This window comes from Saccoglossus kowalevskii, chromosome 16, assembly GCF_978046115.1.
Source record: "Saccoglossus kowalevskii chromosome 16, keSacKowa6.1, whole genome shotgun sequence".
Classification (NCBI taxonomy): Eukaryota; Metazoa; Hemichordata; class Enteropneusta; family Harrimaniidae; genus Saccoglossus; species Saccoglossus kowalevskii.
The window spans coordinates 23,364,490-23,379,202 of record NC_140656.1 but is presented as its reverse complement, the minus strand read 5'-3'; the positions used below and the strand labels follow the sequence as shown (position 1 = coordinate 23,379,202).

General features: G+C 33.8%; 1 protein-coding gene and 1 long non-coding RNA gene across 3 annotated transcripts in view; both read right to left on the bottom strand.

Annotated features, from left to right (window-relative positions):
• Positions 1-6,736, bottom strand: part of LOC100375203 (phosphatidylinositol transfer protein alpha isoform-like) — a 44,709-nt gene extending 37,973 nt beyond the window's left edge. For both annotated transcript variants that reach the window (XM_002731289.4, XM_006812174.3), the window contains exons 1-2: positions 6,645-6,736; positions 6,393-6,423 (exon numbers count right to left, since the gene is read on the bottom strand). In XM_002731289.4, the coding sequence (XP_002731335.1) occupies positions 6,393-6,423; positions 6,645-6,661 (48 nt within the window). In that variant the 5' untranslated portion in view covers positions 6,662-6,736. The remainder of the gene's footprint in view (positions 1-6,392; positions 6,424-6,644) is intronic.
• A 2,893-nt stretch (positions 6,737-9,629) lies between these two features.
• On the bottom strand, positions 9,630-14,286 carry LOC146733767 (uncharacterized). The gene is made up of 2 exons (XR_014926712.1): positions 13,614-14,286; positions 9,630-11,094 (listed from the first exon to the last, which is right to left on the bottom strand). It is a non-coding gene; the product is annotated as an uncharacterized LOC146733767 (long non-coding RNA).
• Positions 14,287-14,713: the final 427 nt, after the last annotated feature.

Here is a 14,713-nt window from a genome sequence, read left to right as displayed (position 1 = left end):
CAAATGTTAATTTTTTGTAATATAGCAATATGAAAGGTCTGTTTTTTGTCTACACAAATTTGTATTTATGTTTTTTTCATGAGAAGTGTTTTAGTGGTTGTCTTTGAAATCTAATTTTTAGTTGAAATATGTTGGGATATGTTGTATATTCCAACAAGCAATTAACAGAACAGGGCAAAATTCATAAACATATTGTAGTATTATTTTACGCACATCATTGCACAACATTGATAAGATTTGCTCAATCAACCATGACAAAAAAAATCTGAATAGTGGAGATTTCTAAACAAGTTTTATATCCATGCTTGTATTTATTGAAATATTTTTATGAATGTGACTTATTTAAGTATACCTGAAATAAACATTTTGAATTTTTTATAATAGCCACTGAGTGTTTTATAATTCAACAATTCCTGTATTGCTAGGGTTTCAATTATTTAATAATTTTAATGACATTTACATGCAAAGCTTTAAACTAAAGCAAATGTTTATGTTATTGCTACAAGACACTTTATAATTCATGCAGATTTTTGGTTATAGATATACAAACTTGTATTAAATGTGTAGTCAATATACAATTGCATTCAGGTTACATATGCAAATTTATTCAGATTACACATGCAAATTTATTCAGATTACACATGCAAATTTATTCAGATTACATATGCAAATTTATTCAGATTACACATGCAAATTTATTCAGATTACACATGCAAATTTATTCAGATTACATATGCAAATTTATTCAGATTACACATGCAAATTTATTCAGATTACATATGCAAATTTATTCAGATTACATATGCCAATTTATTCAGATCACATGCAAATTTATTCAGATTACACATGCAAATTTATTCAGATTACATATGCAAATTTATTCAGATTACATATGCAAATTTATTCAGATTACATATGCCAATTTTTCAGGCCACATATGCAAATTTTTACAGAACATATGAAAATGTATTTAGATGACATCAAGTTCACAGGTCACATAATTGTTTCATTTCTGATTTGTGTTACAATTTAAATATTGTTTCTGTACATGCTATGCATGGTGTAGATATGTATCTTGAAACAATTTATGTTTGCTGTTTTGATTTTTAATAATTTGAAGGTTTTCGCAACAATTTGTTAAAAAAAATTAAATAAAACACTATATTTAAAGGCCAAACGTTCAAGCAGGCACAAAGAATCTGGAAAACAGATTGACCAGAAACATTTTTGCTCTTCTAAGCCTCTCACTGGGATTATTTAAACAAAAGTCACTATGACCTCCGATGAAATTATCAAACCGTGAAATGATCTGGCAGATAAAATAAAAATATTTAACAGCAGAGTTGCCAATCATTAAATGCCAAGTCAATTTTCTCAAAATAAACCCACAATTTTTTTCTTTTACATCCCGATGAAAATCTACAGCTTTGAAAATACATAAAAATGCACAAATTGTTGCAATCAATAATTTGACAGGAAACATTACAAAAGTTAATAAATCTCAGCAAATAGTTCATTGTCATTCATCGTAATTTTATATAAAATATTTAACAGAATAGAATATTTGACAGTTATTCGACTCAAAATCGAAAAGAAATCAATTTGCTAAAAATAAGCACAGCGGATATGAATACCCCTGAATGATATAAGGGTAGTATTATCTACGTTGAAATTAGTGTGTGGTACCTGGACAGCCACCCACCCACCCACCCACCCACCCACATACATATTAAATTTTGAAACAATTCCCAGCACTAATCCTTGGAATATAAGCTTTTTTTATATATTTTTGTATTATTTTTTTACAGTTTTGAACTCAATAGACATAATACATTCGTCAAAATTTTTGAAAAAATTTAAAAAAAAAATCATACAATTTTATTTTTTGAATGATATCAAAGGTTGACATCACATCGTTGAAAACAAAATGATATTTACAACTTGTGCTATCCATACTTTAAAGTATGTTTGATACAAGTCTCATGCAATGTATACAACATATGCTGCATGGCCTTTAAGAACCAGTTACGTTGTAAACTAAGTATTTATATGCATGGGATCCCTACAGAACATGACACCTGCCTCAACTGGGCAATCTCAATGTTGATAAAATAGAAGAATGCTTTACACCTTTAAGTTCAGGAAAATTAGACATTTTGGTCTAAATATATAATAAAGCTTCATGCATTGTTGAAATACAAAATAATGGGTTTATTGTATGTTTGTATGTACATGGCTCTATATTTGCAGAAGCCCATGGATACAATTGCTAGCATGCTCCACCATACATGTATTACCTTAATTTAATGGTCTTCAACATTTCCTTCAAAAATAATATTCTAAAGAAATTTTCAGAAATTTGGACCTTGAAATTGGCTGCCCATATAATACCCTAATTCAAGCTCTGTATGTATGTGTCTTCTGTTTAGGTGCATCTGATATCATAACTGTTTTTTTATAAATTGGATAATGTTTAATCAGCTGGATATCTGTACCAATCATTTTCTGTGCTGTATTTGGTTTATTTTTGCATGACCTTTGGGAAATGCGAGTTATATTATTATTATACATCTGTAACAGTATTGCCATAAGTTACAGCGTGCTGTAATTTTGCGGTATTTTACCTCTAATAATAAAAACAAACATGGCTGCCACCAGGGTTTGACCGGATTCCACACAAAGAAGTTCACTTATTCTATTCTAAACTTTTTGGATTTCGGCATTCCCATGATGTATCATTGGAAGGAAAAAATGTATAATAATAAGGTTATGAGGATACCTCAAAGTGCACTCCACTCCAAATTCGTGGCAGTGCTTACATGCTCACTATTCTAACAGGGAATTTTGGTCTATGATGTCTTCCTAATTTTGTATTTAATTTATGTTAGCTAAGCCTAAATATAATTGAATGTGAAACATTGAGACAATAACGAAATTACAGGTGACAGCTGGGTGACCTAATTCATGTGATAGGGCGGTATCAATACGCTTACAGAAAACAGACATGAACATCAGAGTCGTAGAAAATAATTAATATAATGAATCTGAGCATTTAAGGGCACTAAGTCAAATAGGTAGGAGATATCCACGCAAACAATTCCAATACTTCTATCAATTACATCCCCTATAGTCAAATTGATCAAAGAACAGATAAATGAAACGTATCAAATTAATCAACAATGAAAATTTGAACGATAGTTGATTCATTCCAATTTTTATTTGACATACCCCTAACAACAAAAATTTTATAGAAATAACTAAATGAATTGCCAAATTGTGACCTTAAGATAGAGTCTGAAACATACTAGTAAGCACTAGCAAAGTTCACCAAACCTATAGGGAATTATGATTTCAATGTCAAAGAAAGATACAATCTGCACTAGTAGAAATACCAAGATTAGGTGACAAATAACCAGATGGGAAGCGGAAACACTCTGCTAATATGACCTATAAAAATGAGACTTGTTCAGTAAAATGTCAGATATTCAAATCCTAACAGCAGAAAACTGCATTCACTGGAATTTCTTTAAGGCAGCTGAGCCGAATTAAAATTTTGCACTTCTGAGCATGTTACTGCACATATTTCAAATGCATTATGGGAGATAACCTTCTATTGTATATAACAGAAAACTGGTATCACCCTGGAAACTGTTACCATGTGACATAATATATAATCTTCAATTTGGCTTGAACCTTCATAATCAGCAGAAAATCTCGTTCCTGCAATCGTTATCATATTTGAACATTAGTTGCAGGTAAAGTACCACCGAGTTCACCATCACAATTTGTTGGTCTTAAAGCGAGGGAGTCGTCACCTGCGCATGCGTCAGATGGCCATAGCGTGTCATTGTTTACAAACAAGCGTCTTCCCATGAGCCTTTGCATTTTAGCATGTGTTGTTATAATTCCCGCGCGTAAGTAGGTGACGATCCTCCCGCTTTAACTCAGAGTGACCGCTCTTAATAATTTTCCCAACATGACACGATGATTATAGTTTACAAGGAGAGCTTTTTGCAATACATGTATTATAATGTTGGTCTATGATCCAAGCCTCAACCAGCAATCACACAATACCAGAAAGCAAATCAACCGCCATAGCACCAATAACACACCACATGGCTATGTGTGTATATGTAATTTCTACATCAATGTGCACTTCTTCATATGGTGACCAAGACGGGCAATACTGCCCTCAATGGTTAAATTATTAAACAGATAGAAAAACAAGGTCACTGTACTCCAGTACTTGCATATCATTAAAAAAGATGCACCTTGCATGTCATGGTTGGACAGAGACTAAATCAAGGCTAATCAGAAACTGTTTACCAGACTAATGACTTAAAATTTTGGGAAACTCCTGGTAATTTGATCTCATAGCTTGGTAGTAATTAAAACCAAATTTGTAATCAGTAAACAGAAGGCCATATAATTTTTCAAGAACCACACATTTTTTCATTCTAACTGAGCAATTTGGTCATTCTCAGCATTTTCTCTAGAAGGCAAGAGGAGACTAATTTAGTAGACTGTATATCGTAAATAACACATTTAACTACCTTCTTTCCTAAAATCTGTATTGTAAACCAGATAATTTGGCCACCTGCTGTTTGCAGATGAACATTTTTGAGAAAACCATACAGTTCTCTGATATGATTATGAATATCAACCTGGTTAAATTTAGCAGTGTACCTGCATATGATTAGAGCATGAATATCCTATCAGGGCTGGATGCTTAATAAAGTTCAGCAAATATTTAACATCGTTATTACCGGTAATCAGAACATGGCTTTCAATGATAAGACCACAACTTGGCAATTATTAAATTGCTCGACCTAATTCAATTTATAACATTTAGTATGAATCCTTACAACTATTCAGTCACATTTAAAAATAAATAAATGGTTAATATATTAACTTTATTAAGTGGCCAACGCCTGCCTGAATAAAGATTACAAATGTACAATGGTTGTGTCACTGTGTAAATAATATATCTTCTACTGCAGATAACCTACGATGGTTATCAAAAATTAGAGATTTATATTCAACTTACAGCAAAGACAGCTCAAGAGCTCTAACACTGCTTTATATGGCCCCTTTAATTTCACGCAACACATACGCGATGAATATTGAAAATGTAAATATTATAGAAAAGTAAATTTATCTGTTTACAGTTATTTAAAATCATTGAATGGTCAAAGACACCAAAGAGTACTAGTAGTATTGAAGAAATGTGCAGACAGCAGTACTGCATTAAACCAGTATTGCAGCCAGTGTTTTTATTGAATTTTACACCCACACGTTTTGCCGAGCATTTCACCACTGCTACAAACAGCTACAGTTTTAGCATTAACAATGAAGATACTAAGAATGAAAAAAATTCTAAAAAAAAATACAGTGGATTGCTTAATTTTCACTTTACTTTTATTGACAACCACAATTTGGCTTAACACTGTAAACTGCTTAAATTTGTACGAAATTGTCTTCACTATAGAATCCAGGTGCTATGAAAATTAAACAATTCACATTATTCATTTTCATTGATTTTCATGGAAATCCAACCGAAAAACCAATTAAACATCACTAGAAAATAAATTCCAAAAAAAAATAAAGCTATTATTCAATGTAAAACAGGTTTAAAACGTTGGTTATACCATGAATACCAACAGAGAACAGGAGATTTTCGCTTATTTGGTAATAGTTGAATTTGCTAAATTAAAATCAGCTGAATATTCAAATCAAACAATAGAATTTATTGTTTCCTCTGAACATCCCTGCAACATCCAATCCTCCCACAATTACTGCGGTACGTATGAATACTTCCCCTAAAGCAATATGATGATTGCATCAATTAAAGCACTTGCATCAATTTATTTTAATAGTATACATAACATAGTATCTATGCAGTAATGCACCAGATACCATGGCAACAGAAGTATTCATGGGAATTAACGTAAATTGATGCAACTGTACTGTAAAGCATTGTATATAGTGATTGACTGTCTTTTACGTTTGTGGGAGAGGCACCTCCCCCTGTAAGTATGTAACGGCAAACTAGGGCGAGTAGGTATGCATCGTTCAGTTGTCAGGCAGAATTTTCAATTTATATATATTGCGTTTTTGATTATATAACGCTAAATTTGAATTGTTAAAGTACTATACATGTACTTGTAACTACGTGGCAGGGTCAACGATATCAGTAAAACAAGACATGTAGAATCCCTGCCCATTGATAATGACAGTACATTTCATCACTGAGAACATAGCGATGACTGGCCCGGCGTCAGACGTTAGTCATTTTCTCTGTGGTTCGAGAGCTGTTTCAGTCATTAGAACCAGAAAGTGACATTAAATAAACGGGCTAATTATACTAAAAAAAATAGGAATGGCAAACTCACCTCTTCGACCGTAATTGGTAAAATAACCCGACTTCGTAGACGAACAGGAAGCGACGGCAAAGGAAACGAAATAACAGAACACAAAGTTAGGTCGGGCACACAGATCGTTCGAAAAAAATGACGATGTTTAGCTCGAAAAAATAAACGTACGGTGAATTATTGAAGATAATACTGTAGCCAAGTACTCTGGCTATACCAATACGGGTCAAAATTGCTGTTAGGGTGTAAAATAGGCCATAAAATCGAACTCACAATTCTTTGATCAGCATGTTGAACTAGGTCTGCATACACATGGGTGGAATGATAAATGACGTCATACGCCGGTAAGGTCATAGTGCCCGGATGTAAATATCGCCCCCTAGTGTTTTTTTGATGGTTTTTATGAGTGTAGTGCTATGTAGTCTATGCAATAAATACACAGGCGAATAAACTGCTAAGTCCAGCCGTCTTTTGAAAGCACTCTCTGATACTTTTATAAACTTCGCGAGTGTATATTTATTCAATCAAAAACAATAAAGAGTTGTCACAAAATTATGAGATATTTTGCTCAACAATACACATTTTTATTTTCACAGTATTTTGGTAAACACTCAGAACACATAAAATTTCGGACGAGTGCTTTAATATTTTTTTTTAATTATTTATATAACACTTAGCGCTGATTAATGTCCCAGACAAGATAAAACCGAGAAACCGTGCACAACTGAATTATTACATATACTACTGCTGCTGGTATTATTATATATTCCCCTACACATACATCACTGTCATATTAGACAAATTTGTGTGGTGATATCAGTGTATTCATAACTAAGTTTATTTGTTGGTAGCAACACGTCTTTCCATTTTTATCCTATAAATAACATGATGAAATACATGTAAATAAAACAATAATTTACCTACATAGAAGAAATTTAGCGATGGCAAATATGGACACAAAACATTTTTAAAAAGAAAAACATACATAATAAACACAATCACACACACGGAGCAATGCAATGACATAAAATGTACATCGTCAAGCTCAAATCTAAGTGGGAAATACTAAGTTTCACAGTTATTTCTACCATCATCCCACGACTACTATTTTTCAACTTTTAACAAAAAATCCCAAACACTACTATCGCCACCAAACGCACATTCCTATTTTTGTTATGAATACATCGGTAATACATATAACATATAATTTGTAATGGCAGTTGGCCAGCCAACTAGTAAACGAACGTAGTACGAGGCGGTAATGACGTCATTTGATACCTCTCTGAATAGTGAAACTTAAGAATATTTATAAAATTAAATAGAATGGGTTTGTGGTCGCGGTAGTATTAATTATTTTCCTTCGATTAGTGACACAAATATCTCCAACGGACATCCTATTCGGCAACACAAACTCTGTTTAATATTCTGGCCATTGAGGGCAGTATTGTCTGTCTTGATCACATTATGACAATTTCCACCAAAACCTGGACGAAACCAAACTCTCGATTCTCACCGCCATGGTGCTTCATTTGTGCGTTGTAGAGAACTGATTTCACTGAACTACTAGTAGATGTCGCTGCGAGTGACGTTGAACTATATATATCATTCACACAATCTCCAAGTCGATATATCATAGAATCAGCCGTTGGTTAAATCAAATTACTACAAATAAACTGACGTATAATGATGGTAAAACGGAGGTGCTGCTCTGAATATGATCTAATTTCAGCCACGTGTGCTTGACATCCAAGTAAGTGGTTAGTTGCAGCACATGGAGAAATGAATAAAAAAATGTCCAAACATTGTAGAATAATTTACTGTACGCCAACCTACAGGGAACTGGTAGTGAAATTTTGGGCGTTTTTTTTATCATTTCTAATCAATATTTCCTGCGAGTCTTCGGCAACCAACGAATACTAGCCCCTGTAGCCTGACATGTAGACATGATTGGCGCCCTCGTCGGCCGAACGGCACCGGACGCTTGGAGCACCGCGGACGGCGCAACTCACGCGACCTTGTCGGGCTATAGCCCCTGTAATTCAGCCGTCAACAATCACCATTATGTAAGTGTAAAAAAATGAATCAACGCACAACATTGGACATTGGAGTGATCTTTTACGAGTATCTTAACTTTAGAAAAGATATATCAATAATTTGTCGCTTTAAACTCATCTTCGTAAAACAGACAAATGCAGCGTTATCATTCTGCCACACCTGTGTGAAAAACTTGTTTTATACATTCCTGAAAAACCCGACTACGGCAATTCACTAATATATACGGCTCGCCATTCGAAAATATAAGAGCACGACAATACAAACAAGATAATACAGCTATAATTACCATGACATCCAGCAGACGTAACTATATCGCCCCAATTCTGAAAGAATAAGAATCTTAAAAAATAAAATGTTGTATTCTTGTGTAAATTGATGCGTCAATATTTCTATATTTATTCAGAAATTACACGTTTGGAATAGTTTTTTACTCGTAGCCACACATTGCCGTAATAACGTTTTTTTTTTAAAACGCCAGTTTGTCGTAATAACGCTTGTACGTTCGGCATTTTTGGCACGTTTCAAGCTGCTACATTTCTGACTTGTACGTTCGGCATTTTTGAAACCTAACTTTTTCATAATATCGCCTCTCAGGCTGCACAATTAGCATTTTTGAAACCTGGCCTGCACGTTTGAAACCAGAGTTCGTTTGGAATTTTTGCACGTTTAAACTATTATTTTTTTTACTTGCTTTGGTATTTTTCGAACCAGACTTTGCCGTAACAACGTCTGTACGATTGGCATTTATGAAACACGAATTTGCTGTAAAGCCATCTTCCAAGTCACCTGGGGTAGCTATTGAGCAATAATATCAGATGAAATTCGATAACAAATTTAATGGTTTCTATTAAATTTGAAAGAGATTATTGTTAGAACCATCTTTATGGCAGTTAGTCAGATAATATTTGATAAAATTTAATGATTTCCATTAGATCTAAGAGATTATTGATAGAACCATCCCTCAAGGGCGGTTACTCTCTGATAATATTAAAGTTTAATAAATCTAATTGTTTCAATTAGATCTAAAAGAGAATAATATCATTATCAGATCTTCATTACAATAATTTTTGTCATGCACTGTGCCTGCTAAAGATGACAAACTTAGGGAGTATGAACTGTTTACTAAGACATAGTGGTAACACGAGTAAAAAAGTTGTAGGTTTTTTAAAAAAATGTTGTTGCCAATACAACTTTCATAGATCATTGCAATTATACATCTCAGTTTTATTTATCACAAAATGTGAAATGTCAAAACAAAATCAATTAATACACAAGTATAGGTCATTCCATTGTGACGTGATTTGTTTACATTTTTACCAACCAGTATGCAAATGTCTGATATCGCTCACTAATCAGCACAGTTGTAACAGCATTGCATATAAGGTATTATACATACATATATATTTATTCACCGCAGCGAACAACGTCGCTATTTTATCATCAGGCTCTTGGCAACCAGTCAAAGCATCATACGTTGATAACATTTGACCTATACCATACATTGATAACATTTGTTCAGACAAGCATAAAAAAAAAGATTATTACTGTAAAATCTGTATTAGAAGCTGCGGCTTCTATTAATATGGTACAATGCAATAGAGGGGATGCGGCTTCTATTAATATGGTACAATGCAATAGAGGGGATGCGGCTTCTATTAGAGCATCTACATATGAGTATATCTAACGTATGAGAAATGTTGAATTTTTGGGTCTCAATTATCCAAAAATAATGGGTGTGTCTTCTATTTGATGGGAATAATGTAATATATATATATATATATTGATGTGAAGTCCAATGAGACTGCCTTGATGTCCATTGATATTCTCTATATCATCCTGTTATACAAAAAAGGGATTGGAGGATCACATCACAACAATATAACAGACACGTATATCCCAAACCATTATAAACAAGACATGAAATGTCACAGTCCCCGTTATTTGATTATAAAGTTGTACAAGGAACATCTGCAAACAGATGAATAAATATGTACTCTTTGTGGTTACAACTCATCATAAAGTGATTTCCGATGATCTAGTTTTGTACTGACAACTAAAAACTTCCACTGACCCATGTTCAGAATCTCAGAGTACACAAGTGCAACAAAACTATTTGTCATACATGTATACTTGCTCAAGAAACTGCATTCATAAATCTGAGTGAACCTTGATGTACATAACTTCTTTGTTAATCAGGTCTTAGTATATTACCAAGACCTGGGTTTGTTTCAACATCAACATTGGGCATCAGAATCATTCTCATGTTGTCAAATACAATTTGTTATAAACGCAGTAAGGTTTATTATTTAAAATGTATTCATTGTACATAGAACAACATCTGCTAATTTAAACAATTGTAAAAGCTATGTTTTCAGAGCAAGTACATGTAATAATTAAGAAAGCCAGTTGCGATAAAAGTTGGTCTGCTCATTCCCTTCAATGGAGAAGAAACAAATAATTGTTTGAAGTCTTTTTAGTGCAGTGATATTATTGCATTTCAATCATTATTAATGGGTATAAAATACTGTAAACCATTTAATTTTCACTTCTAGATATATTCAGGATTTTGTGAAATTTGTGTACAACATTTCAATAAAGTCCCTGATACTCCATGCTGTAGGAACCCAGAAAATATTGCCTTGCGAAATTGAAGCAGTTCACAGCACCACTGTAAAAAAAAAAAAAGGTTAAAATGAGTATAGTCAAAGACATACACATGTGGGTTCATAAGACATATGTCCCAATCTGAGTGGTTCTAGGGATTAGTATCACCAGATTTTACTCTCCGTGATTCAATATCAGTCCTATGTATAACGCTGTGTTGATCAGGCGAACTAATTGACAATGGCCCTACAGGTATACTATGAAATCACAGTAGTTTTGTATTCTTCTAGCATTTCAACTATGGAAAATCATTTGTTTTTGAAAGTGGCCGAATTATTAGAAGAAAAACAGAAACTATTTTTTTAGTATGAATTCTAGTAACTGAAATGCAGGATTGAAAAAGAACAAGACAATACGCAAGATTGATAAACCTTCAGCGAGCACTCCTGAAATTTCAGATCATTGGTACCATGTTTTTGGATACATTCAATGACCTAATACATAAAATCACATTTGTTATTGCTCAATCACTTGACCCTGTATGGCACAAGATTGCAAGCTTCTATCATAAAATTGGGTTATTTATTTGATGCAACGAAACATGCATTCACAGCAGACGGAAATTCGTTTGAGATATTACTGGATTTTTGTATTCAGTTTTCCATTTCAACCACCATCATCACTTAGTAAGCTGTGATCGCGCATTGGGATACTGACTGTGCATAAATGCGCAGTGTAGTGTCATCAGAAGACTGATTGTTTGAGAATATTTTGCACCATTACGCCATTTCAAATATTATATTAATTCACAGACAACAAAATAAAGATTTTCAATAACATATAAGTTTTCCCACAGTTGATGATTGTATGGCAATTACAAGGCTTCGCCAGCTTTACTTTGGAAGAAGTTGAAAACAGGTAACAGGAAGGGGCTACATGACTATATCTTTTTTTTTGAATTTTAATCAAGCATGATTTTTTTAATTTTTTTTTTACAAATGTCTATTTCAGGGCAACAGAAACAAAAACAATAAATGTGTAGGTAGGCATTTTAACAATTGCACAATTAATATTGGATGAAAACGTCATTACCGATATAAATCATAATCATAATTAAAAATAAGATCACATTTAATTTAGTCAGTTTTCATAATGAAATGCATAATAACATGTACTTATAAATTTGAATAAGGTTCAACAGCCTTTTCATTTAGTGCCAGTTTATACATCATAAAACCTCTGGTTTAGGTGTCACACTCAGAGAAGAGTGAAAAACCTTTGGTTCATAGGCATCGCGAAATGTTGGAATTGAATCCCCCCAAAAAATTCACATACTGTAACTTGCATTTATTTTTTTTTATAATCTTGTTGATAACGAAAAGTTAAGTATGTTCTAAAAGAAATTTCGAATAAATACAAACACGAATACATTGCTTAGTGGTTGGTACCGGTAGAAAATGATCACGGTAGCACAATCTGGTCATTCTGTGTTTCGCAAGTGAATAACTTACTTGTTTTCGAAGTATTGCAATTGTTGATTATTATTCAGTAATGCCAGAGGTAATGTACCTCTGGTAATGATTATAATAACGCACAAAAATTTAATTCGTTGAATTTTTATAAATTGGAAGTAATATTCTACTTAGTTTCATCGTAAAAGAATGATTTCGGTCGAATGTAAATGCGCGAAGCCATACGATATCCGCCATGTTCTCATTTACACGTGGCTCATTTAAATATGTTAATGACGGTTCGTGACCTCGTGGTGAACGCAACGCGGGAGTAGATTTACCGATGTTCTGGCAAGATCTTTATGCTTTGATTTTGATGGGGAAAACAGCATGATTTTTTTTTAATCAAAAAATTAGTTGTTTTCAAAATATAAACTGAGCATTCAAAGAATAATTTAACATTGTTCGCAGAAATAACAGCTCATTGTCGAAACGAAGCTTACCCATTCGGGCTATTCACAATAGCTGTCAATGACTACGGTAAAATATAAATTAGACTCTTTTAGGCGCCAGGAGTGAATGAAATATCTAAAATATTTAAAAAAAAAACTAAAAAAAAATGACGAAAAAACGCCGGGCGATTTCATGGTCCGTTGCAGACTACTCGACCGACCGTCCATACACGTGTTGTCACTGCACATCGGCCATGTTGAATCGTAAGAGATTGTCAAAATCTTCATTACAACTAACAGTTCAATGCTCACAACATAAAAATACGAATATAATCATATGCAACCTACTATTATATAATGAATAAGTTGATCGACACAGGGACATTCTCCCCCCCCCCCGAGTTGTGGATATTTTGGAAATCGCGACACAAGCAAAAGACCGGATAATGATTTACTTGAAACTATGTCCCCATGAATTAATCGTCCGTGTACAATAATTTGACAGGGTATACAATTTACAAACTAGTTTCGTAGATTGGAGACAATTGTTTGCTTTTTTGGCTTTTCACAAGAATATAAAGCTGGCAATCATCATAATATTCACACCCGTATGTACTCACGGAATGTACACCAATTGTACCCCAAAATACATTCAATTTTGTAGAAACTGGAGAACTTACCTTTGCAAACACGTCTCTTATGCCGCCTTCTTGAAGTTCTTGAAATCAAATAAGGTTACTAGTTCTTCTAGTAACAAGTGAATGAGACCACTGAGCCGAACAGCATACATGTATAAACAGTACTATAATAAATTGCACGCAATGGAGAAATCACGTGCTGTATCGTTACTCACAGATCTAATCTACTGTAAAATATTTTATTTCAGCTGGAATTATCATTCGCTGAAAAGACTTTCTCTGGCTGTTTTTTGTATTGAATTTATTTTCATTGATTTTTGACAAGTTTGACTGTAAAATATAGGAAAAAGGGAATATTCGCTGGATTTTATTTTAACTGAAACATTCCTTCAGCGAAAATAGCAAAAAAATGTTGCAAGCAAAAATAAAGTATTTTACAGTAATTAATTTATTCTGAGCATGCGCAGACGTTCTGTCAATGTTGCCGGGAGAGGTAATTTTTGATAAAAATCATGAAAAAACCCACTTGGGATTTTCAGATCTGGAAAAAAATTACGTGCATACTCGGAAGACACTTGTTCATTAACCTGCCAAGTTTCACTGATACCTGCTGTAGAATTTCTGAGAAAATGTTGGAGACGGAAAACGGACAAAACCTGAATTATAAAGTCCCCTTTTTAGGCTGCGCCTGAACGGGGACTAACTAAACAATCAGTGTGCGTTTATTCATATGTGGCGGTCTATAGTGAGAGCGCCATCTATAGTATGGTGTGCGATTAACTTTGTTTATGCTTAAGTCTGTGCGTCGGGGTGTCGGTCAACATGGCGGGTTAGTGTGTCATGTTCGAATTGTTTCTGTCTGTGTGGGCAAGTCGATTTTCCTGTTAAATCGACTGAATGCCTTCCAAAGTCTGAACTAAAGTGGTTATGGATGTCGTGGAACGCTTGGGACAGGCGAAATCGTGTTTGCGTGGAATTTAGTAGCTGGCAGAAGTCTTTTCCGAAAGTTGTGGTTGTGTGGATCGACCGCAGAGGTTGCAGTCTGCTGTTGCCATTGTGTTGAACGAAACTGTGGTTGAACCAAATATCCAGGTTCCTGTGAGTACAATCGTTGACATTTTGAGTTCTGTACGCCAGTATTA